This window comes from Osmerus mordax, chromosome 16, assembly GCF_038355195.1.
Source record: "Osmerus mordax isolate fOsmMor3 chromosome 16, fOsmMor3.pri, whole genome shotgun sequence".
Lineage (NCBI taxonomy): Eukaryota > Metazoa > Chordata > Actinopteri > Osmeriformes > Osmeridae > Osmerus > Osmerus mordax.
The window spans coordinates 15,168,607-15,193,351 of record NC_090065.1 but is presented as its reverse complement, the minus strand read 5'-3'; the positions used below and the strand labels follow the sequence as shown (position 1 = coordinate 15,193,351).

Here is a 24,745-nt window from a genome sequence, read left to right as displayed (position 1 = left end):
AATGATCATAAACAACAGATAGCCCCAAAAACATGTAGCCAAAACATGAAGCATACATTGTGAAAAGCAAATAAGTGCCACTGGGAAGAAACATAAGAGCATGTAGTCAAACAAATTAAAGGACATGAACCCCAAAAGTACAAGAGTGTACCTTTAGGAAAGCAAGCAACAATAATATAATTTACATAATTTATAATTTAACAACTAACCAACAAGTGCAACAGGTCCCTCAATAAGTGTCATTGTGTTCCTGGAGGAAATAAACTAACATCGGATCCAACAAATGGATAGAGCTTTAGTAGGCTAGAATCGTTTTTAGTTGTTAGAAACTGCCTCAGAAACTGTATAAGGTTTTCAGTCAGTCAATTTTTCAGTGTGTCATAATAACCACTGTATCACCCTCTAGAGTAGAGAGAGCAGCATCAATGCTGCAGGCACAAAAGATAGCGAGCCGGACTCGGTGCTGACCTGTCCTAATACGCGCAATACTGAAATGACAGTCGAATGTCAGCATTTACATTTTTATATTCTTAACAAAAAATACATTTTATTTCAAGATGAATGAGACATTTTAAAAACACGAATTCATCGTCCTGTGAGTTTAAGGAGAACATTTGCCTTTTGGATGGAATCTATACCGCACCTGTTGCTTGTTAACAGCGCAAAAGCGCGAACAATTTGAATAGATTTCGATTTTTTTGGGTGCAACAATGTTGACTATTTTCCAATAGAAGATACACTCGAGACTGTAATCAAGATCATGGATAGATATGAGTTTGATTCTAATGCAAGCTGCATTTCTTTTGACAATGAGTCCACAAGGATCAGGAGCTACACCTCATTTTCAGCACCTATCATGGTGATCCTGGTGGTGATGATGGTGACTTTGGTGGTGCTTATTGTTTTGGGGAACGTGTTGGTCATATATGCCTTTAAAGTGGACAAGACTCTGAGAAGGCAGAGCAACTACTACTTTCTCAATCTGGCAATATCAGATTTTCTAGTCGGTATGTATCCTTAAACTACAGCTGGCTTTTTTTCTGTATTTACTATCTTTTTTCCCTTGTATAAAAAATATATATATATTCTGTTCTGCTTCTCACTCCCTACTGTATCTCCCTGTCTCTCTCTTTCACACACAAATATGTATGAAGAGAGGAATATTGATTTCATATGATAATTTTGCTGACTGACAAATTCTATTTGATATCCTAATCCTCTACTCTAATGGTCTCCCAGGTGCATTCTGCATCCCTGTGTACATTCCCTACATCCTGACAGGCCGTTGGATGCTTGGCCGGGGTCTGTGTAAGCTTTGGTTGGTCATGGACTACCTTCTGTGTACCGCCTCTGTCTTTAACATCGTCTTAATCAGCTACGATCGCTTCCTCTCTGTCACCTGTGCGGTGAGTGCACTTCTATTACTCCATTTGATAAACCATAGTTGTCCTGTCGTCTTTCACTCAATTCAGTGTATTGTAGTGAGTGTACCCTCTTATCTCTCTGTTTCCTCCAAAGACCTCTATTTCTTTCAATGCCAGCCCCTAAGAGCCATAAAGTAAAAGGTCGAAGTTGAGGGCTGAATTTCAAAGGTGAAGCGATCAATAATCTTCGTCCTTAAGGCCACCCATTTGTCAACAATGGCCGTCTGTTCGGGGTATTTTTGTGTGTGGGAGGGGTGGTGGTGGTCCCTGGTCCTTGGTGGGGCTGATGCTCTGCCCATCTGCACAGGTTAATCATTCCTGACCTGCTAAGACCCAGTGCCAACTCTCATTATAGCCCTCAGGATAGTAAAAGTCGCATTTCAACTTTAGGACTCCTGTCCTTGACATGACAGAAGTCCAAATACTTGTTCCCCCCCCACACTGACACACCCCTGCATCAACTGTACCTTCAGCCTGGCAAAGGTGCACAGATGGAGCACGATCAGTTTCCTGCTTGCTTCTTTAGTCCATTGTGATTGTGTCAGATTGTGAACACGCCAGGTGACTAATTCGGGTCCTCTATGTGTTTTCACCCCCAAGCCTTCTTATGAGGTGGGGCTCAGTGCGGTAGACAAAGACAGAGTGTTCTGGTTTGTTTTCGCAAGCAAACACTTAACATCAGAGCAATGAATACAAATGACATCGGAGAGGCTCCACTTTAATCCACAAGACATTGGCTTTGATCATAGAGATTCTTCTCTGTCTGCACTGCTCCCTACAATGCTTTGTGTTCAATCAGACCACAGAGACATTGTTGGCAGTAAAGAAGGATTTACCTGAAAGCGTTTTCCTTCCAACAATGAAAGGGCAGTCAGGGAAGGGCATGTGTCCCACTGCAACTGTGGACATAGAAGATTGACATGTTGGCTCTGGTTATGATCAACCAGGGACAACTTGTTGCCTGGCATACACATATGGAGGGTTTGTGTAGAGAGTGGTGCTTGGAGTAGGGAAAGAAGGTCTCCAAGACATAACACTGGAAAGCATTTTCATTACAGCTACATGTTATGTAATTGAGTAACTTACTAGTTTCCAAATGAAATCTTGGATATTTAACTAGGCCATATATATCTTCCTAACAAGGCTACTGTAAGTGATCAGGAACAATTTCAGGTAATTTATGCTCAGCTCACCTAATGTTTCAAGGTATAAATCAATACAACTTATTGTTGTCAACCCATATTCCTTTTATAATAAGCCTACCGTCTCAACAGACATACATTGGAGAGCTTTCTCCTGTGAGATCACCACTGTATGTCATCTTGTTTGAAAAGCATAGAAACTTTATGATCTAGGTTGAGGGGTTCAGTTTGAAGGAGTATTATTAAAACAGGAGACAGAGGAGGTTTGGAGTAAAGCTGCCAGCTCGACCGCAATGTTGACAGGAAGGCCGGCCACATTAATGGAGAAGAGCCTTCCGGGTGGTATTTGAGTGACTTTGTGTTTAATCGATAGCAGACCATTCTAGAAGAACAAACAAAAGAGTTCCTCACTAATGTGTTTTTTGAAATGCATTTGGTCCAGTGTGACTAATGCAATCCATTTAAAGGTAGGCCTGTGGTATACTGTATGACCATACAAACTACCACAAGCTTGTATTCAAATTGATTTATTCTCCCATACTCCATTACGTTTTAGTATTTGAGTGAAAGATTTTTTTTTTTGCTGACAAAAAACATGCTAAAGATGTATGCTTAAAATGTTACATTTATCATGAGAGTACAACAAACCACGATAGAACAACAGTAGGGGGTGAATTTCCACCCCCTGCACCCGCAGTAAAATCGCCTGTTTGTGGTTGTAATGGAGAAATAATATGTAACCTAACCTTCTCAGGGAAAGGAAACCGACTGAAAAAGTGACACATTGCTTTGCCAAATTAGCTGTGTATGCATGCAGAAACATGTAGAAGCAATACAATTTGGTTGTGGATTGACTGCTATTTTAAACACAGTATCCACAGTAAAGGATACTTGTAAAATGTTCATATGTAATAAGGTCTTACTGTTTACTTGCGGATCCTTTCACTGTGAGTCAGGACTCAGACAGACACAAGTCACCTTCTTTAAAAAACATCTCTGTAGAAGCTACTCATGTTCAGTCAATTACACCACTCAGGCATGTGTTATTTTGTCAGATAAATGTTGGTGGTGCTGTTGATGCGCGCACAGCTGTCTAGTACTGTCACACACTACTGTAACAAATGAGCACTGGAGTTTATATCACTCAAAGTAATGTTTCATATTATAATAATTATTTGTTCACTCAGTTCACATTTGCTTCAGGCAAGCGTAATTTTTTCATAGCTGCCATCTTAACATGGGCAGTATAAACTGAAATAGGACATGAATCCTTTTGATAATAATGTAAAAAAATAAACAAATGCTATTTGCATTATCACAAATCATGAGTGTGATGATTATGTATTGAGCATAATGTAATGATTAAAAATGTTTAAAAAAATCACTAACAAGTGTTGGAGTAAATGAGTGAAGCCTAGTTCAGGCATGGCACTCAGGCAGCGTGCATCATTCTGCTCATCAACTACACCTGTGTTAGCCTGCTTCAAGATCATTGGACCACGTCTGATAATATGCTGGTGAGCTGATAATAATGCTGCACAGATACGCGTACACTCTCTCCCGGTTGTTGCATTATTGTGCCGCTGCCACCCTCCACCATCCCCATCTCTCCCTTGTTGTCTGTATGTTACTATCCATCAGGGGGTGTTAACTATTTTCTCTCTGGCTCATATTAGTAGAGTATAGGAGATATATATTAGGAGTCAGGTGGCTGAGCGGTTAGGGAACCAGGCTAGTAATCTGAAGGTTGCCAGTTCGATTCCCAGCCATGTCAAATGACGTTGTGTCCTTGGGCTAAATGTAAATGTAATATTACATACATTTATCTATGTATGTTGTTTGCTACTGCTAAAGGCAAGTGGTGCTCCCCTAGATACATCCATTCAGCCAAAGTCGAACCTATTTCCATGTTTATGTTTATCAAGAAATGCTAGAATCAAATCACGTGAGTGTCTTGACCGAACTGGGCATTCTTTGCATTGCACATCAATTCATATTCTAGCTCACAGTCCCTGCTCCAGTCACACTAGTGGGGTTCTTGTATCAAGTCATTTTATCCTACTCACTTATCAGCCTCTCGTCTAGGCCCTCGACACCCAAGAGCCAAAGTGAAAAGCCTGTCCCTCTAATCATCTCTCCTCTTTATGCTCTCTGTAGATGACTTATCGTGCCAAACAAGGCATGACTCACCGAGCCATTGTGAAGATGGTGGCTGTTTGGGTGCTGGCCTTCCTCCTCTATGGCCCTGCGATCATCTTCTGGGATCTGGTTGTTGGCACCAGTTGTGTGCCAACTGAGAAGTGCTTCGCTGAGTTCTACTACACCTGGTACTTCCTCCTGAGCGCCTCCATGCTAGAGTTCTTCTCTCCCTTCATCTCAGTCACCTTCTTCAACCTCAGTATCTACCTCAACATCCGCCGGAGGAGGCTCCTACAGAACAAGGAGGAGGCCCACGCCCGGCCCCAAGCCCTCTCTGCGTCAAGGGAGTGCATCCGTCTGGCCTCCCTCTTCTCCCGGAAGTCGGCGGTAGGGAAGAAGCCCTCTGCGTCGGGCGAGAGGGGCTCAGGGCCCTTCCACTCCCAGACCTCCCCGGCCCCGGTGAAGAAACCCGAGATGTCCTCGGCCAGGCGGGGCCAGTGCAGCCGGCTGTCCAGGGACAAGAAGATCGCCAAGTCCCTTGCCATCATCGTGTGCGTGTTTGCTGTCTGCTGGGCTCCATACACCCTGCTGATGATAATCTGTGCCGCCTGCCGGGGACAATGCATCCAGGAACATGGGTACGAGGTCACCTTCTGGCTTCTGTGGTTCAACTCGGCCATTAACCCCTTCTTGTATCCGCTCTGCCACAGCAGCTTCCGGAGGGCCTTTGGCAAGATCCTCTGTCCCAAGAAACGCTCCACTCAGTCCTCGTCTGACCCGCCGTCTATCCAGTGATCCTGAGGGGTCTGGCTGGACAGATGGTCAGACATGTTGTTTTTAACAACACACCGTAAGAACAGCTCCTAAACACATCTGTGACCTTCTCACTCCCGTCTCGTCTGGAGTTGGAACAGAGCGTAGTGTTGTCATACTGACTAGTGTTACCTGTTCTGGAGTTTGTGTTAGTGCTGTCAAACGATTAAAATATTGAATCGCATTAATGTCATAGTTAACTCGCGATTAATCACAATTAATCGCACATTTTTATCTATTCTAAATGTCACTTGATTTCTTTTTGTCCCATTCATTTTTCTCATTTTAATGCTCTTATCAACATGGAAAAGTGGATCGGATTGCTTAGTGCAAATGTTTTTTTTTTTTTACAACATTCGCCTGGCTTTGACGAGGGGGCGGAGAATTCGCAAGATCTGTGTGCTTGAGGCCTTGTCAATGTGTGTACGTGCTGATCCGGAGTCAGTTTGGTAGGATTTGGGTATAAATATTTCATTTAAAATATGGATTTTTATTCATATAATTTGCATGCAAAATAGGTCTACCCGAACCAGCGGACAAAAAATTCAATCCACGGCAACACTTCAAAAGTAGCCCAATTCCGCGGGAAAACCACGGACCTGGCAACACTGGTGTGCGGCGTGCCTGTTGTTTTGTTTCCGGTCTATATAGATCTGGTGTGGTGTTGTAGTTTTTAAAACGTCAGTAGTTGTTGCAACAGCATGGGGGAAAAAAAGACAAAGCTTGCTAGGCCAAAAAGAACATTAATCTTGCGATAAAAAAATTGACGCCGTTAAAATGGGTTTGCGTTAACGCCGTTAATAACGCTTTTAACTGACAGCACTAGTTATTACTCTTTAAAAACATTTTGTGTTGAGATGTAGGAAAGTGCTGATGTTTCCTGTGGTCCATGTCCACAGTTAAAGCCTGTGTGGTGTATTCATCGTGCTCACTGGGCACTTCATCATGTTAGCCAAAAGTAGTTTTTACTATTTACTGTAAGGAATATTATTTCCATAGACAGGTTTTTGGGCCATCAATCAAAAGTGCATGCTTTTCTTGCCAAAGTAGCCTAGTAAGATCAATATTTTGATGGAAAGTGCTCAATATGGGTCTGGGATTCGATCCAATATCCTCAAGATGGGATATATTCTAATGATGTGAGTCTCAGTATGTAAATCAAGTGACTGCGGGGGCACAAACGGCACTTTGCAACCTTGAATTTTTTTGGGAAATGATTCGTTAACATGGACTCATTGTACATGCAGTACTATCAGCATTGTGACAAGACGGATCACAGTAGAAGTTTCTACCGGTTGGTCACTGCCTCCCTCTACTGCTGGAACATTGACAATGCTGAAACTGTCACACTGTTCACATGCTTTTGGAAATGTTGGTTTGCGTGACACAATATGACCATATAAACAAATAAAATAAATGTAACCTGTTACCTGAAAGACAAGTTAGATTTCATACTTTCATCTTGCTCCGAGAATTTGTGATTTTTGGGGGATAAACTTGAGCTTTGGATGTCTATACACCTTCCCGACCACAAGATGTCACCGTTTAGCTTCATATGTGTTGCAGGCTTCAATTTGTGGAGTAAGTTTGACAATGAGTTAAGGTCAGTGTAGACTTGCACTTCTTAAATATTTCTTTGATCTGTATTAGGTAACACAAGGGATTTAGATTAGGGATCACTAATTCTTAGGGTCATTATCACCCTGCAACTGTCCACAGAACTGGTCACATCCCAACCTCAGTGATCAGGAGCACAATAAGACCAAATCCTACACATTAGCAAAATGTTTGTCAGCTTACTACCTACAACTTTGAAGCTGAAGTTGTTTTCGCTCTGGTTTCCAGTTTGGTTACTTCAGTATCAGTCCTCTGCTCTGTAAAACATGGAGGTTGAAACAACTTGGGAAGATCGTTCAACCCAACCTTTAATTTTTGGTCTACAAAATTGTGTTTTTTGTTTACCTTTTAAGTTACACCCCACTCCCCTGAACAAGTAAAGCAGTGGAATTGGGTCAGTGCTGTGGCAAGCAGTTCTTGCCCCCCGACAAGAGACCTTTCTTGTTAGGTTTGATGTGCGGAAGAATTACTGAGGGGCAAAAATCAGTGCTTTTCTATGATGGATGAGTTCGAGTTAGATGTAATATATTAGCCTGGGTTCTCGCTGGGTGATGAGTTATTAGAAGTGTAATTACACAGTCATGGTGGACTGGGACTGGGGACGTCTGCAGGTGCCCGGGGGACTCCCAGAGGGGACTTGCATTGCTCAAAATGTTGCCACTGGCCCAGTGCACATCTGTGTCTCTGGTCAGGTGCTGTGAATAAGGCCGCAGCTGCAGGCACAACATAGGCCTCTACTCCCCTGGCCCCCTCCTGCCCGCCAGCCCGCCTGCCTGGCAGGCAGGCTAGGTTCTGCTGGGGACACACTTGTAACCAGAGGGACCCCACCCCTTCCTCAGGGAAAGGATAAGAACTGCAACCATCAGCAATGCACTGAACGTGGCTCACATGCACAAGATAGGAGTCTATTAGCCAGGAACTGTGATACTGGCAAGAAAATGCAACTTTTGAGTGTGTTGAGCGATTTAACAATGCTTGCCGATAGACCTGGACAGTACATTTTAAGAGTTCTACTTAGTCTACCTAGCCCTAGTATCCGTTTTGATCTTCAGTGTTCGTTTACCTGCACAAACTTGTTTGATTGATATTATGACTTATCTCTGTTATCTACATGGATAACCCTTTGTATTTTAACTGTTTGTCTGTCTGTGCATTTGTGAGTGATTGTGTAATTTAGTGCATTCACGAGTGTTTGTGGGTTTACAACTGAGTTGTACTGTGTGTGTGTGTGTGTGTACAACTGCAAGTATGTGTTTATGAAGGGTCTGCATGTCTGTGACCTCAAGCAGTGTGTCTGAGAGCTGAGACCCCAAATGGAGTGCACCTGTGCCCCTTAGGTTTATGGAACCCATTAGTGGAGGGGGAAGGTTGTGTTCAGAGGTAGCATGAGGCCTTTATAACTCCCTCATGAGAACCACTCCAAACAGTTAAACTCTCAGAAGTTTCACTACAGCCCATGGATACCATGACTTAATGCTGGAAACTTCTGTTTTAAAACTCCTCAAGTCCAATAAACACAATAGGAACAGAACTCAAATTTGTAGTGAGTTTACCTTACCAACTTTAACTAACTGTACTTTTCTATAGTCATAATCAGGTTAAACAATTTTTATTTTATTTTATTCATCTATCCTTTATTTACTCAAGGGGGAACCTTTGAGACCGTCTAGGGAGTTTTAAAACAGTCACCGACACTGTGTCTCCTTAAAATTCTACCATTTCCTTCCGTTTTTCCTTTGCTTTTTCCGGCACTGTGTTTCCTGACTGGAGATTAAATAATTCCATTGGAATTCTCTTAGGATGGGTTCCCAGCACTTGGCAATTAAACAATTACATTTAATCAGCATGGGGCGACGCTTCAAGTCACCCTCATTTCAGACGTTGATTAAAAGCAATTCTGCAGTGGTTATTGCAGACGACTTTAGAAACCGCGGTTCATTTGGGTTTACTGCATTCGAGAGGTCAGATTGGATAGTATTATGGCTGGTTCACTAGTCGTGGAGCGCAATCTCTCACTCTCTCTCTCTCTCTCTCTCTCTCTCTCTCTCTCTCTCTCTCTCTCTCTCTCTCTCTCTCTCTCTCTCTCTCTCTTTCATTGGTGAGTTAAGTATAAGACAAATGGCTGACTCTCATAGCAGATTCCGCAGGAAAGTCCCCAGCCAGATGTTGTTAAAATATTCTGACGCACTCACCTCTCATCACAATGGATTCCACTAAACAACAGGCGCCCATTTTCCACATTCTCCAGATGTCTATGCGTGTGTACGTGTACAACTGGATCACTGTGTGTGTGTGTCACAATGTGTCTGTCGTTATGCGTTTTAAGTTGGGATGACTCTGCATCAGACCTTGCAATAATCTCTCAGTGCATAATATAGACCTGGGAATGGGGGAGGGAGCTCGAGTGAGAGAGTGAGTGGATATGTGGCTGCCCACCTCCTCCCCTCCACGACATGGCTGAGGAGACGTGACAGGGGCCCAGGCCCAACCCCCTCCTTTGAAATCCAGGTGCCCCTGTCTCATAAGACCCCCCCTGCTGGCTCTCCAGCCCTCTTAATTAGCTGCTTCCTTCAGCTGGCACCCAGGCCTCCTAACATCAGGCCCTGGCCCTTTGTTGTTGCAGGAATCGAGCTCAGTCTGGATCTCTAGCCTTCTAACACAGATGGATATATGGAAGATATCAGTGGATCGGTTCAAGATGGCTACTAGATAGACAAAGTGTGCAAGTTCGTCGCCTTGGACGAGATGGACAGCTGAGCTAAGTGAATAGAGAATGAGCCACGGACCGATAGATGGACAGGCTCAAGTCAGATACATTAATGATGTTCACATGATGAATACAAATATAGATACAAGTTTTTCCCTTAGTTGGGGAATGTAGCCCCAGTCCAGGGTGTACCACAGTAGCTCTGTAACAATACTCTCTTCTAATGACATTCCCCCTGTAACTGCTTGCCTCTACTACTCTCAAGGGAGTAGCGCTACAAAAAGTGATAATTACATGAAATATACATAGAGAATAAAGGGAGCATGTTTACATAACCAGGCCCATAAATATCTGACTGAGAAGACATTGTTCTCCGACTTCTTTTAAGCAGATCTCCCAGGGATGCCATTTTAATGACATGATGGTTTAAAGAGATGCTGCTCCGTCTCGCTCCATATTTAATTAACTTTTCCTTTTCTGACACAGAGGGAAAAAGAAGAAGAAAGCAAAGCGTGATAGAGACAAACACGCGATAGTGAGGAGACAATAACAAATAGCTGAGAGAACAGAGGGGGAGGCAGGGGAAACACGAGAGAAGACCTTGTCACGCTTTTGTGAGCTGTTTACAATACAAGACATGTAAGAGTGGAGGGAGGGAAAGCGAGTACGAGAGAGAAAGAGGGAGAGAGAGAGACAGAGCGGGAATGAATCACAGGGAGAGAGCAGCTAATACAATGAGTGAGTGAGACGGAAAAAAAGGGAGATGGGGGGTGGGTGCAATGATATAGCTAAGCAGGGAGGGAATGGAATGTAAATGGGGGGTGCAAAAAAAGAAAGCAAGAGGGAAAGAGGGAAGGAGATAGAGGAAGAAAAGAGAGAAGGGGAATGAGGCCCTCATCTCCCAAGAGACTCCATTAAGGAGCATTTCCTAGTTCACCAATGAGTGAAAGAGGGAAAACAAATGACAAACCGGTATCATGAGGCAATGAGATTACCTCGCATCCCAGCCCCACTAAAGACTAAACAAACAGAGACAGAAATAAAACCAAACAGAGAATACCTCTATTGTAGTTTGCCTTCCCTACCTCTGTACTTTCCCCAAGAACAATGTGTACTGAACTACGCTACTGGCCAAAATCCTAAAAGGAAATGTTGGTTTCAAACTGTCAATGTATCGGGTTGAGTCTTACATTTATATTTAGTCATTTAGCAGACGCTCTTATCCAGAGCGACTTACAGTAAGTACAGGGACATTCCCCCGGGGCAAGTAGGGTGAAGTGCGTTGCCCAAGGACACAACGTCAGTTGGCATGACCGGGAATCGAACTGGCAACCTTCGGATTACTAGTCCGACTCCCTCACCGCTCAGCCACCTGACTCCCTGTCTTCTCCCTGTCTTCTCATAGCTATATTCCTAACGGCTGTAGAAAAGTGTCAAGCTCTCTTTTCTATAGCCTGAATTTTTTTATCGACAGTCAATGTACTGCATGAAGCCTTCCTTAAGCAAATGTATGTCAACTCCACTACAATATGCCAGTTTAGTCTTAAAAAATACATTAACCATTGACAGACCCACATTGTTAGTCAATGTATTTTATGTGATCCAGAACTTAGCATACTTTACCTGGGGTTGTTTGTGTTGTACTTCCCACTCATTAAGAAAGTTGTGTGCCAGCTGCATTATTGATAGAAAAACACACTCCTTCCTACTCTCCCCCTTTCTCTCTCCCTGTCAGATTTATTTTAGTCCTCCCCCCATCATGGTGGCTAGAGCCTGGAGACGTACAGGTTGACCTCACGTTGTCTATATTTTATATGACTCAGGGTTTAATTCATTCTTGAAAAAACCACACAACGATTCAACAAGCTCCCTGCTTTAAGGGGCCTGTCTTGTTGGGTTTATGGAAGATGGCTGGCGGGGGAGACTCACCTTCAGCGCTCCCAGTTTTGGAGGCAGGGGGCATCATTAGCCACGAGGGTCGCGGGAGGGAGGGAGGGCGGAGGAAGGAAGAGCGATTGCCCTCATGGCCCCTGAGTAGCGGTGCGGGAGGACAACAACCAGAGGAGTGCTTCTTTCCATCGTTTCAATATAGTTCTGTGATTGGTAAAAATGTGCCAGATAGTATACAGCGTCTTTTTAATGTTAAATCTTGATGGAAGGATGTCTATCCATTTAGCAATCATTTTAATGTTTTTAAGTTTTGATACTATAGCCTAGTATAGTAGTTTGGTATTGTCCAGTGTATATTATTTTGGCAAGATACTGCCACTACAGGTGTTTGACAACCCACGGTGTGGTACTGTACCTTTATGAAACTGTACAGTAAAGTGTGTCTTCGCTTTTTGTAGTGATGTTGTTCTGCCCATAATAGTCTGTTTGTGCAGTGGTATTTCATGGAGGTTGGTGTTTGACGGTTGCCAAGCTTTTCTGAAACTCCTCCAAGACCTCAAGGCGATGTTCACAGCTCCAGATCTTTCTCCAATTATCACCTGAGATACTTACTTGCCATCAACACCTTCACAGCCCTTCAAATCTATATGTTGGTTTACAGCCCTACAGAACATCCAGTTGTTTATCTCAGTATTCTTTCTTAGCTTTTTATTTCTGAATCTGCCACCAACTTAAAAGTTGGAAGTGAACCTGTACGTAGTATGGGGAGTCAGGTGGCTGAGCGGTTAGGGAAGCGGGCTAGTAATCTGAAGGTTGCCAGTTCGATTCCCCGGCTGTGCAAAATGACGCTGTGTCCTTGGGCAAGGCACTCCACCCTACTTGCCTCGGGGAGAATGTCCCTATACTTAATGTAAGTCGCTCTGGATAAGAGCGTCTGCTAAATGTAAATGTAGTTGTATCCATTGCTGAACTACACAAACTGTGTCTGTAGAACTTCCCGTGCAAACCCAGCTTCTGTTCAGAAAATATTATGGTCAATCAGAGATCATACAGAGATCATTTAAGTCATGTGTCTTTCCATAAAAACAGCAGACGGAATACGAAACAGAGAAAAAAAAAAATTCTGTGGAGGCTCTGATTTTGTCCACAGGAAGATGGGCGACGGAGAGACAGAGGCGTCCATTTTGACATGGTTTGTGGAGAGAAAAGATGGCTCTCTGGGTGAAGGGAGCCTCCAGTGTGAGAGATTGGGTTACCCCAGACGGCCCCAGTGGATTTCCCCAGCCAAATGGATCTGGATCTCACGCTTGGGCGCACATATTGAATGCCATAAGAGGTCTCTCAGGTCCCCTTCACTGGAAGGAATGTTCCGGCTAACAATGTTGAGTTTTCACAAAAAAACAAATCCTCTCTGCGCCAAAAGAGGCGGACAAACCGCAAGGACAGAGGAGCACCAAGGACAAAGAGGAGGAGTCTGTGACGCTTGAACCCCTGTGTTTGCACAATGACCTGTTTTCGGCGCATCGAATACAGTACCCCAAAAGGCTTCACGTCATTCTTTAATAAGACATGCCTTTTAGTAGAGGTCAGCGATGTGCTTCAGTCCTGTTGACTGCTTGCTATCAGACAGAGGAGTTCGGGATGCAGGTATACCCACGTACCTTCAGAAGAGTCATGGAGCTGGTAACCTCTCCTGGACACCTGGGCTCGCGCTCCTGTTTGATTGAAGAGGGCTCTGAGTCTTTCTGGCATGGAGGGTCACGTTGTGAGTGAAGCAGCATTGGGGTGACTCTAACAGCGGCAAGTGCCTATCAGCCCAACAAAGTTATCACTGCACAGGTTCGCTGATGGAGACTAGCCTACTTTGGGGGGATGTACTGTAAAACGATATTGGTTTAAATGAACCCTCGAGAGTGTCCCTGCCAAGAAAACCCGCCCACAAAGTCTTACACTTGGGCAGAAGATGGAGACAGTTTGTATTTAGTTGTGTGTGTGCATGTGTGTTTTGTGCTGCTCTGAGCTGGCGGCGATAGGGAGGCTGCAGTGGTTCGGATACGCCTCACAAGTGAATTTAATTAAATCATAAATATGAGCTGGAGGCCGCCACCCAATTTAATGTAATTGATGGTGTGGGCCAGTCCATCTCTGGCAAAGCAAAGTTCTGGACCAGTTCAAATGCCCTTGAAGCTTATTAAAAGTGCCTGGCACAGGCAGATAGCTAGCAAAGTTGTTTAATGGATGCCCAGCTTGCATTCAGTAAGACAGTTAAAGCAGTAGAGATGGACTGTACCACTACTGATGTGGGCGAAGGGTTCTAATAATGACCAGGGATGCTCATTAAAACCTCCAGAAGCTGTAGGCTACACTATACATGTGTAACATGATCATTACATTGGTTCCCAAGACCCAGAGCTATTACAGTATTTGATATTGTACGACCTTTGTGAGACTGTCTGACTGTACTTTAGTCTTAATGTGTTGTACAAGACACGCTTGACACGTAGCTTGATACGTAGTGTTACACTGGGTGAGTTTTCCTGTTATCGTTCCTGTATGATGAATCATTTTTAAAGACAGACAGATGTTACTGCACAGCCTTTGTCCCACTCGGCAAAGGCAGAGAATCCTTCTATTGGTCCCCTGGAGTGCTGGCGCGTCCCTAATAGGCCTGGTGCGAGGGTGTGTAGAATGGGACCGCACAGGGTGATGGGTAATGGAGTCATTAATAACACAGACCTCCTTTCAGACGCTGATATGTTCGTTAGCCACGAGCCATGAGGGAACAAGAAAAAAACAAGGATGCGATCTGATTTAATGAAAACATGCTAAGTAAGCTATCGAGGATGATTGTGTTCGCTGTCAAAGGTGGTGTCTGACTGGTTGAATATTGATTGACACACACACGCACACACACACGCACACACACACACACACACACAAAGGACATTGGAGCCATTTTCTCATACAGTTTTAATATTTCCATCACATGTGCAACACAAAAAACGAGCTCTGCCAAATACAGAACTCTATATTTGTACAATACAATTTAATAACATCAGATATTACTGTCCTTTTGCTGCAGGAGATGGTGGTTTCCTGTAAACTGAGTACGAACAATTCTCAATCAAAAGGTCAAAACATTAAAGTTTCATACAAAAGTGCATCTCAGGTTCAATGAATGCAAAACATTTACATAACAGAATGATTTATAGTCGTGTATATCGCCACAACGGCTTCCAGCTTGAGCAGAGCAATGAGATTTCGAGGAAACAAGAGGAGATCGCTTAGGAGCTCGCCACAAGAGCCCAAGACACAGTTTCAAAACCCTACCCTTGGGTGGAACCTGTGGAATACACTGACGGCGCTTTTACCCCCCCCCCCCCCCCCCCCCCTGCCACATTGAAAATGGATTTACTCCCCATTGCAAAATCAAATACAGAGATGACAAACAGAAACATTTCCAGTCGTCTCCAGGCTTGTACAAGCAGTAAACATTAATAACAGAAATGTACAGGTTGAGTGAGTGGGTCTAGGGGTCCCCCCGTGCACCGCCAGTCCAGGAGGGGGTAGTGGCGGGGGTCAAGGTACGGCTGCGTGGGTGGGGGGGGGGGGTTCACAACTCTGTTCCTACACCAACGAGAGGTGCGGTGCTAGTCTTTCCAAATCGTTGTCACTGCTTTTGCATATATCGGAGTTCTGTTCTGTTTTTTTCACCTCCCAAAATTCTAGCTCTCTCATTTGGAGAGTGCGTGGGCAAACCAGAAAAAAACCCTCAGCTGGTCGACTGGCAGCCATGTTGTTGCTGAGGTGACATTAGGATACAGAGTGCCGATGATCTAGCATTCAGCCTCCCCCTTCTAATGTGCAACATACACTTGTTGTGTGTGCGCTGACAAAAAGTCCTGAAAGAGTTTCCTGCTTCCAATGGCCTAGTCCCAGTCTTGATCGGCACCCTGTTTCTCCAACAAGTGTGAATGAGTTCCATGTGGACTGATTGACAGTGGCATTGTTATTTTTTTTTCTTCCCTTTCTCTTTTTTGGGTGTGGGGGGGGGGGAAGGGGAACAAATGGTTGTAACTGTACACTGGCAAATACTGTATAAGATTGCAATATAGCTGGAATTAAGCAACACATGAAGAATTCTATATACAAACCAGACGGCCTCTTTTTCCAAGTGGCGTTTGCTTGAATCTTTTGTTTTCATTCTTTCAGCTTGTCTGCTAAGTTTTCTTTTTCTTAAGCTCTTTGACGTTGTTCCTCACGTAGAAACAGAATTGTAGCGCGAGTGGTCGGCAGGAGTCGGCCCTTGTGGTCGTCCTTGGTCAGACGGGTCTTCCACACCTCTCTGTGCGACTCTCCTTCCCCCAAGGCAGTGACGACGGCCGCCACGTTAGCTGCTGTGCTGGGTCAGCGTGTGGTTCTGCAGGAGACAAGGACGGAGCGAGCGAAATCAACAGCCGCACTAAAACGTTTGCAGATTACGCCATTATCATGTCCAATCTCATATACAACAAGCTCTCAAATTATGTAAATAACACCGTTTTATTTGACTTCGCCATCAAAAGTCTTTCATTTGCCGATGAATTACCACTAGTTATTTCACAGCTATGGAATGACCGTATTGTGACTCTGGGAATGTCATCTTCTAACATCATATGTGGGTTTGATTATCCAAATCCAATCAACCTGGACCGTGGTCAACCTGCGAGCGGGTCGATCAGGCCCTCTCCAGACACACGCCTGGTGGAGTCACTGTCTTGACACAAGGACACATGAGGCCTGACTACCTCTTGCATCTCAATCCTCAGGAATCCTGCCATCCAATCAATGGCTGTGGCCATGGAAACAGCTCGCTTGTGTCGACAGGAATAATAACCAGTAACTTATGACTAGGGTTTGATTATTCTGGAAGAAATTTGACTAGTATTGCTCCGTCAGGAGCCAGATACATACAATCATTCACATCCAATCTGTGGTGTTCAGAAACAAGCTGACATTCTCTTGGTGTGGGAGTACACTCATTACTGGACACATGCATTTACGCACACCTTAACAGACCAACACACACAGACCGACACACACACACAAACAAGCACACAAAAAACACACACACACACACACATAGACCGTTGATAGTGGTTGCAGTGGGGCAGCTGTGCCAGGTTCTTTAAAGGGAGCGTGGACCAGGGGGTGTGTAACTGGTGTCCCTGGTGGGCAGAATCCAGGTCATCTTTTGAAGTGACTGCTAATCCCTTTAATGCAAACTACATGCCCCACTTGCTGCGCTCTGTTAAAAACACGGCCTTGGACTCTCTCAACTGGCATGGACTAACACACACCTGTCACACATTCAACAGAACGCATGCACAGACACACACAGACATACACAGACATACACAGACACACACAAACCCACAGCTGTCTGTAAATAAGCAGCCATAAAACGGCCCCAGTTCCTAAAAAAACAGGTTGGGGCAGGCTATGTGACACAAAGGTGAGTTTACCTAGGCAGTCACCTTCAGTGTTATTGGTGTAGCAAAACCTCTGGCAGGGCTGACATCTACTAGCCCCCCCCCTCTCTCTCTTCACTCCCCCTCCACCCCCCCCCCCCCCCCCCCACCCCCCCGGACCTGGACCCCAACGCCTTGCACCCTTCACCCTTTCAAGTGCCTCCACATAAACCTTTTAAACACCTCCGCGGCTTTCCTTTCAGTCGGGGCGATTACTTTCCGACAGGTGGGGTAATAAGCTATTTGACGGAGGGGGGGGGGGGGGGGGGGGGGCAGGAGCTTGACCCCTGTAAGGGTTAGTAGAGGATCGCTCAGGCCCCACTCTAAAAGGGGGAGGCAGTCTTCCTCTCCCTCTCTCCCCGTCCTCTCTCTCTCTCTCTCTCTCTCTCTCTCTCTCTCTCTCTCTCTCTCTCTCTCTCACTCTCTCTCCCCCTCCACTGAAATAAAGCTCCTTTAAGTGAGTCTGGAGGAGGCTCCCTACGGTACTAACACCCCCCCTCGCCCCTCCCTCCGCCGTCCCTCCACTCCCTCCCTCCTCACCACCGCCCCCAGCCCCCCACTCCCGGTGAAGACATCCGTGGCGTTGCCGGGGAGGGACAGGAGCACGGCAACCTCCTTAATGAATGCGGCCCATTACCCGTCAGCCGGGCTCCTCGGAGGCTCCCAGAAGCCCCTGCAGTACGTGACTTCAAATGGCAGGATATTGACACGGAGCGAGCAAGGCGGCTGAGAGGGAATGTGTGTGTGTGTGTGAGAGTATCTCTTTCTCTCTGTGCGCTTGCATGTGTGCATTTGTGTGTCCACACAGAAGAGTTGGCGCGACGCGCGCGCGCGTGTGTGTGTGCATGTCTGTGTGGACCCCAAAGGAACGTAGCTCCTTGGATATAATGTAGGGCTCGTAGCAGCTATTAGAGGGGAAAATAACCCCTCTGGGGAATGTCCACCCCCCTTTCCCAAACTCCCCAACCCCCCCAGCATATCCCAGCTCTGGCTGACACACACTGCATTCTACCTTTTCCCTTAAACATGCCAAGAGTTTTCTCACTGAGGGCTTTTTCTCAAGGACGGTGTTAAACGACTTCAGTGGCACCAGCAGCCATACAGGCTGCAGGGAAATAGAAGAAAAGGAGGGGGGGCTAAAAGAGAAAATGATACCTTTACCTCTGTGGATATTGAACTCTGCAGAGTGGATATGCACTGTTCTGAAGAGGAGTGAGATGGGGGGAGAGAGAGAGATAAAAGAAGACCTCAGAACTCAACTTTCTGCTCTTCTCACATTCCTCCACATTTGTTTCTGCCAACTAATGTCTACCTATACTGATGCAGTGAAGTAGTCAGACTAAGCTATTTTATCAACTAAAAACTGTCCGAAGAAACCATTTCAGGTTATTTAAAACTACAACAGCAGACACCATTCTATCTAATTAAGTAAGTATCCAGAATATAGTATGGGCAGCAACACTTTACAATTAAGTTAATTGCACTCCATAATAAATACATTTCTCCATTGTCCTTGTTCACTAATGACACAGCAAATAGTTTTTTGGTTCTGATCTGTGTAATGTTCTAATCTGTAGTCTTTTCTCTTCTCACCCTCTTCCTCTTCTCCTCTTGTCTTCTTACCACCCTCCCTCCCCCCTCTTCTCCTTCTGCCCTTCCACCCTCCTCCTCCTCTTCTACTCCTGCCCTCCTTCCCTCTTCCTCCTGCCCTCCCTCCTCCCCCTGCATTTCCACCCAGCTCCTTCCTGTCCCCCCTCTACTGTCCCTCTACTGACCACAGCGTGCCACTGCAGTGTCAAGGCTGCGGCTGAGGCCAGGTAAACCACCTCCAGTCAGTCCTCATCTAAATTAAATTGGGTTCTGATCAATAACATTGCGCAGCCCCGCCTCTCCTTGGTCAAGGCTGCATCTCCCCTCCCGCCACCCCCCCCCCCCCCCCTCCCCCCATCCTACTCCTCCTCCCCAGGCTGACTCCCCACCACCGTTAACCCCTCCGCACACTTTCATCTGATTACATCATCCTGCTGCAACCTCCTCGGGGTGGGGGGGTGGTGGGGTAGGCGGGGGGTGGGGTGGGGGTGGAGGAGGGAGGGAGGGAGGGAGGGAGGGAGGGAGGGAGGGAGGGAGGGAGGGAGGGAGGGAAGGAAGGAAGGAGGGAGCCAGAGGAGGGAGGGCGCCAACCTGGCAGGGGTCCTGTGTGCCCATGCAAACAGGTGCAACATGTCAGAGGAATTTAACACCACCTGAAAGGAGGAGAGGACGATAGAGATGCGGGGAGGCGGGGAGGTGGGGGAAAGAGAGAAAGGTTGTGTGAGAGAGAGAGAGAGCTTGAGACACAGAGAGGGAGAGGGAGAGATAGAGACAGAGAGAGGCAGATGGACTCAGAAACAGAGACAGAGAGAGGGAGATACAGAGAGAGAGAGAGAGAGAGAGAGAGAGAGAGAGAGAGAGAGAGAGAGAGAGAGAGAGAGAGAGAGAGAGAGAGAGAGAGAGAGAGAGAGAGACAGTGAGATATAGAGAAGAAGAAGAAGAAAGAGACAGAAAGATTGAAATGGAGAGGATGATAGAGATAGAGAAAGAAAGATACAGAGATGGTGAGAGGACGATAGAAACAGAGAGACATGAAGAGAGAGAGGGAAATGGGGGCCGAGAGACATGAAGACAGAGAGAGAGAGAGAGAGAGAGAGAGAGAGAGAGAGAGGGGGCCGAGAGAGGGAGGAAAAGTGCAGGGCAGGCCAGGGAGCTGATTTATGAACTAATCATTCCTCACGTCGTCTCCCATTGCTCTGGCCCTCCGTCGATAGTGCCCGGTCTCCAGTGAAGCAACCGAGGTGTGGCTGTTACATCAGCTCTGCGGAGGAAACCCAAACGAACCTGTGGCCATTCCAAGCCCACTCTCATCTCCTCCCCAGGTAAAACACCATTTCTGGCCTACAACATGGCCGGCATGACAAACGACACAATAGCCTCGAGCACTCTCACAACTGTTGATAGGGAATTACGCTGAGGTATATACGAGAGCAGCCTACGCAAGAAACATTAGGGCATGTTATAGCATTATTATCTGACTCTGTCCTGCAAAAATACCCCAGAAGAAGTTTCTTTGAGTGATGAGCTGATCCAGTGAGCAATGTTAATGAGTATCTCAAGGGATGTCTGGAATCACACCAAGGAGAATGAGAGGTCATACAAGGCTAGGGGGTAGGAACGGTGGAGCACTTACACCAGGGAAAGTAACACATTCTGGTTATTAAAACATGTACGGTAAGCTCCGATTGAATGGAAAACCTTTCTGTATATTCCACTACTGGCCGCACTGTAAAACTGCAGTAAAACATATTTTTCTCCCAAACTAAGTAACTCAAATTGGATTCCGCACCTGAGTTATAAGCAGCAAGAGAGCTTCACCTAAATCATGCATTTGTCTGTCGATGGGACATCAGCCTCCTGGACCCTCGAGAATCGCAAAATCTATAACTACTGTACTTCATCCCACAATTTAGACTGAGCCAAGACATCCACCATTTTGTTGTTGTCATGCAGCCAAGCATATTGAGTTCTGGCCAGGCCCCATGCATGTGAAAGCCCGGTGTTCCAGCGGGCTGTCTGAGGGATGACAACATCTGGAGCAACAGGAACTAGCACAGCATCAGTCAGGAGTTTCAGTAGGAACGAGGACCACAAAGAAGGTGTCTTCAGATTACTGGTACGATTTGAGCACTGGGTCATCTAGTTCGAGGGGTTCCGACCCCATGAAATCCTCACTAGATGGATATTGTGTTTGTTTTGGTTTGATCTCTCGACTGGACGGACCGGCTGTTTGCTGTGTGGGCAAAGTGTGCTCCTTGGACGCTGTCACAGATCCATAACGGAGTCTTTGAGTCAGGCCCATGAAGTCCCACGAGACCATCCCCTTTCTCTCTCTGTCTCCTTCCCTCTCCCCCCTCTCTGTGTGTGATCCCCACTGCTGACCAGTCCGCTAGGGGTGTAATCCCTTCCTGCTTTGGCCTTGGGCCAGGCTCATGGCTGGTCAGTTTAGCCCATGAAGAACACAATCAAAAAATAAATAAAAAATAAGAAAAAGAAATAGCAGCTGGCATACTCCACAGTCAACACTTATCAGGCCACAGGGACGTTTGACCCCGGCCACCGTTTTGCCACAACCTGTACCGTCTCCTTGGTAACCAAGCGTCTTGTTTGAGGCGAGGTGTCTTGGGAGCAGTGGACATACAGTGCTGTGCAGCTAAGACGCCGGGTCTTTCAGAACACTTTCTTCCTACATATATGTGTTTGTTTTCATCCCATAGCTGTGTCGCAGATAAGGGTATCAGCGCGACTAGACGTCTTAACTACCCAAACAAGCAGGAAATAATTCGGAGGTGTAACCAGCAAAGACAAACGGCCCTTTTTGAGGCCAAGTGCTTTGTTGCTCCAAATGATACTCATTACCTTGTCTTGTGAGACAAGTGAGTGGTACTAGAAATACACAATGCAGTGATCCCGCTGTTTGACTGAGGTAGCAAAACAACTGCACAACTGCTGTGTTATTATGGGGCCTCATTAAGTAAGGGGAGAGAGGCAGATATGGGAGAGAGAGAATGAGGTAGGAAGAGCGAGAGAGACTGAAGAGAGATACAAACCGAATTGTAAGGTGATGCCAACACAGATGCCTTTCTGACTAAAATGAAGACTATGACTAAAGAACCCAATTAAGGGCTTTCTTAGGGGAGCCATCTTGGGAGGGGGGATGGGTCTTCCTGGGACGCCAGCCCTGGGCTACATCCTCTAATTAGACTCCGAGAGGGAGGGAGGAGGGGGTGGGGGGCTGTGCCTGTCACTGGGAGGAAGATGGGGGCCACGGGGCTCCACATGTCAGTCCCCGAAACAAAACACAATTACTCTCACATTTAAGCACTTCAGTCACATGATGCCATGTACAGTGGAGCAATGGCACCCCCCCCCCCCCCCCCCCCACACACACACACACCAACCCCACCGCAACACGCACACTCCACACACACAAAGATGTACACACACCAGCAGTTGCTAAACATTTTCTAGGACAGAATCGGCACTTCTCATTTGTATAAACCAGATAATGTAGCCTTACTAGAGGAGCTGAAAGAGGACAAGAGTGGGTCCTTCTGCTGAGGGGCAGAATCTGAACGTTAGCATTTTTGCTAGTCATAATTGGCTTTTTTTCAATCACTGCATTGTGTCTAATCACTGCACATTGTAGTATTTTTGATTTGTGAGGCATTACATTTGAATGTTGCTTATTCTTAGCAGCAGTCTATAGCAGTTTCTATTCATAATCTAAATTGAAAATCAAGAAACTCTTGAGCAATTTGACTGGATTAAACCTGCTCTGCGTTCATCATGTGACACTTAGGATTGTCCTGATATTGAAGTTAGAAAAAGTAAAGTAAAAAAAGTACAACACAAATACATATGTGAATCTATCTTCTGATGGATTCCAGCAGTGTTCTCTCTTTCTCCTTTGTTTGGCTTTAACTTTCCCCAACGGTGCAGCAGAGGAAGAAGAAAAAAAGAACGCCTCAAAGGCTTCTGGGACTTTTTTTTGTCACGTTTCCCTCCAGACAGTGTGTTTGCATGCGCACATCAGACCCTGAGAGAGAGAGAAACAAAAGAAATACAGTGCACAAACACACGTGCATGCACACACACGCGCAGAACACACACGCTGCCACACACTCCGAGAGCATGTGTGATCTCAGGATCATTAGGTCTGTCGCACTGCTTGACTGTGTTTCACCTGCAGATGTGGAACACAGTCACCTCATTGTGTTGTTCTTGATCTGCGAATGTTCATGTCGCCCTTTAGAGCACACACAGTTGCGGTGTTTGATCAGAACGTTCATACATCATTATAAGTCATCTTAAATATTAATGATGGAGCATCAAACAAACTGTTGTTTGTACACTATAAATTCTGTCACTCCGATTTTTTTAATCGTTGACAGGACAGCGAGCATCCTGGATGATGATGTAAGAATCAACTAGTTTATGAAGAGAAAACCGACATTCAGATGCTCGCGAGGCTTGTTGTACTTGGCAGATCAAGACATTCAGAGAGAGAGAGAGTTGTGTTTCAAAGCCACTGTGGGCCAAACAAATGCAGATTTGTACGACACTTTTGAGAAATGGGGTACATAAGGTTAGGGGCATGTTCCAGATTTCATTTTTGAAATGAAGAAAGTTATATCTGTCTCGCATCACAGGAAATGTGTTTCCTTTGGTGAATTTCTAAATAATGAAATTCCAAAATATATATCTTCTTCTTTCCCAATGTGAGTATGACAGAGGTGTGCCTGTTTACACTGACCCTGTGCCACATCACCACTGATAAATAGTGTTAATTCAAATCTGGGAGTGGGTCACAGTTTGGCAGAATGGTCATGATGGGGAAGAGGACAGCCTCATTTTTGTGTAGGGAAGTAGAACATGATACAGACATGTTTCTGTCACATCCAGCTCTCATTAAGGCTGGCAGCCTTCGGACGCTCTTTGAAGGAATCCTTTTAAAAGACACTCCAATTAAGGTGCATGTCCTGCGGGCGTGTGAGCAGTAGAAGTCAGCCTCCATACCTAGTCATTCTCCTTCTTCCTCTCTCCTTTCTTTTTCCCTTCCTCCCTTCTTTCCCGAATGCAACTGGAGGACTCTGACAGGACTTACTCAAATCCCTTACAATCGAGTACCCGCACCTCCGCGGAATCATAATGAGAGCGGTGGAGGAAAACAAAGGGTTAAGTTGAAAAGGAAGGGGAGGAATCTCAATCCTGAGAATGTCGCCTTTGCTCGTTGTGTAACTTCAGTCTCATTGTCTGGTCTTATGAGGAATTGGGATCATCTGGAGTCCTCCAATCACACCCAGGCGGAATATCGCTAGCGGGACGATGATTAGCTGGACTCGTCCGCTTTATAAATGAACGGCACTCATAGAAATGTCAGCTTTAAGCTGTGGCTAATACAGGGCCGCTATCAGTTAATGAATCGGGCTAATTAATCCAGCAAAGCTGCATTGTCAATGTCTCAGTCCCTTTACGCAATGAGAAGAGCCACAGGCGCTCAAACTCAAACGAATGGGGGGGGGGGGGGAAGGAGCCAAAGTTGATGTTTTTGTGAGTTTCATACCTCCGCAGAGAATCTGAAGATGTCAGTCTGAAGCTGGAGGAGAGGAGGACTAGGGAGAGGCTGTCTGTGGGATAAAGGAAGCATGTATCATATTTAAGATGGGGGGGAGAGCACAGAAATGAGTTGTTTTGGGAGGTAGGTGGTGGGTTAGGGTCAAAAAAGAGCCCTTGTTAGCACAAACACCATACAGTTGGTCCTCGCCATCAGCTTCTCATGAAATATCTACACCCTACTCTATCTTTTAATGGGAGATGGGAGATCTCTGGAGAGATAGACAGGAATGGTGGTCTATGAGTCTCACAAGGAGTGAGAAAAAGAGAAAGGGGATGGGTACGAACAGATAGAAT

General features: G+C 45.7%; 2 protein-coding genes across 3 annotated transcripts in view; one reads left to right on the top strand and one right to left on the bottom strand.

Annotated features, from left to right (window-relative positions):
* Positions 1-856: 856 nt before the first annotated feature.
* LOC136958967 (histamine H3 receptor-like) lies at positions 857-8,490 on the top strand. Its single transcript, XM_067253130.1, has 5 exons — positions 857-1,007; positions 1,240-1,406; positions 4,724-5,469; positions 7,842-7,944; positions 8,473-8,490. Exons 1-5 carry the CDS (start codon positions 857-859, stop codon positions 8,488-8,490), a joined length of 1,185 nt encoding a protein of 394 aa, XP_067109231.1.
* Positions 8,491-15,131: 6,641 nt separating this feature from the next.
* Positions 15,132-24,745, bottom strand: part of LOC136959533 (zinc finger protein 521) — an 85,637-nt gene continuing 76,023 nt past the window's right edge. For both annotated transcript variants that reach the window (XM_067253898.1, XM_067253899.1), the window contains exon 8: positions 15,132-16,152. In XM_067253898.1, the coding sequence (XP_067109999.1) occupies positions 16,123-16,152 (30 nt within the window). In that variant the 3' untranslated portion in view covers positions 15,132-16,122. The remainder of the gene's footprint in view (positions 16,153-24,745) is intronic.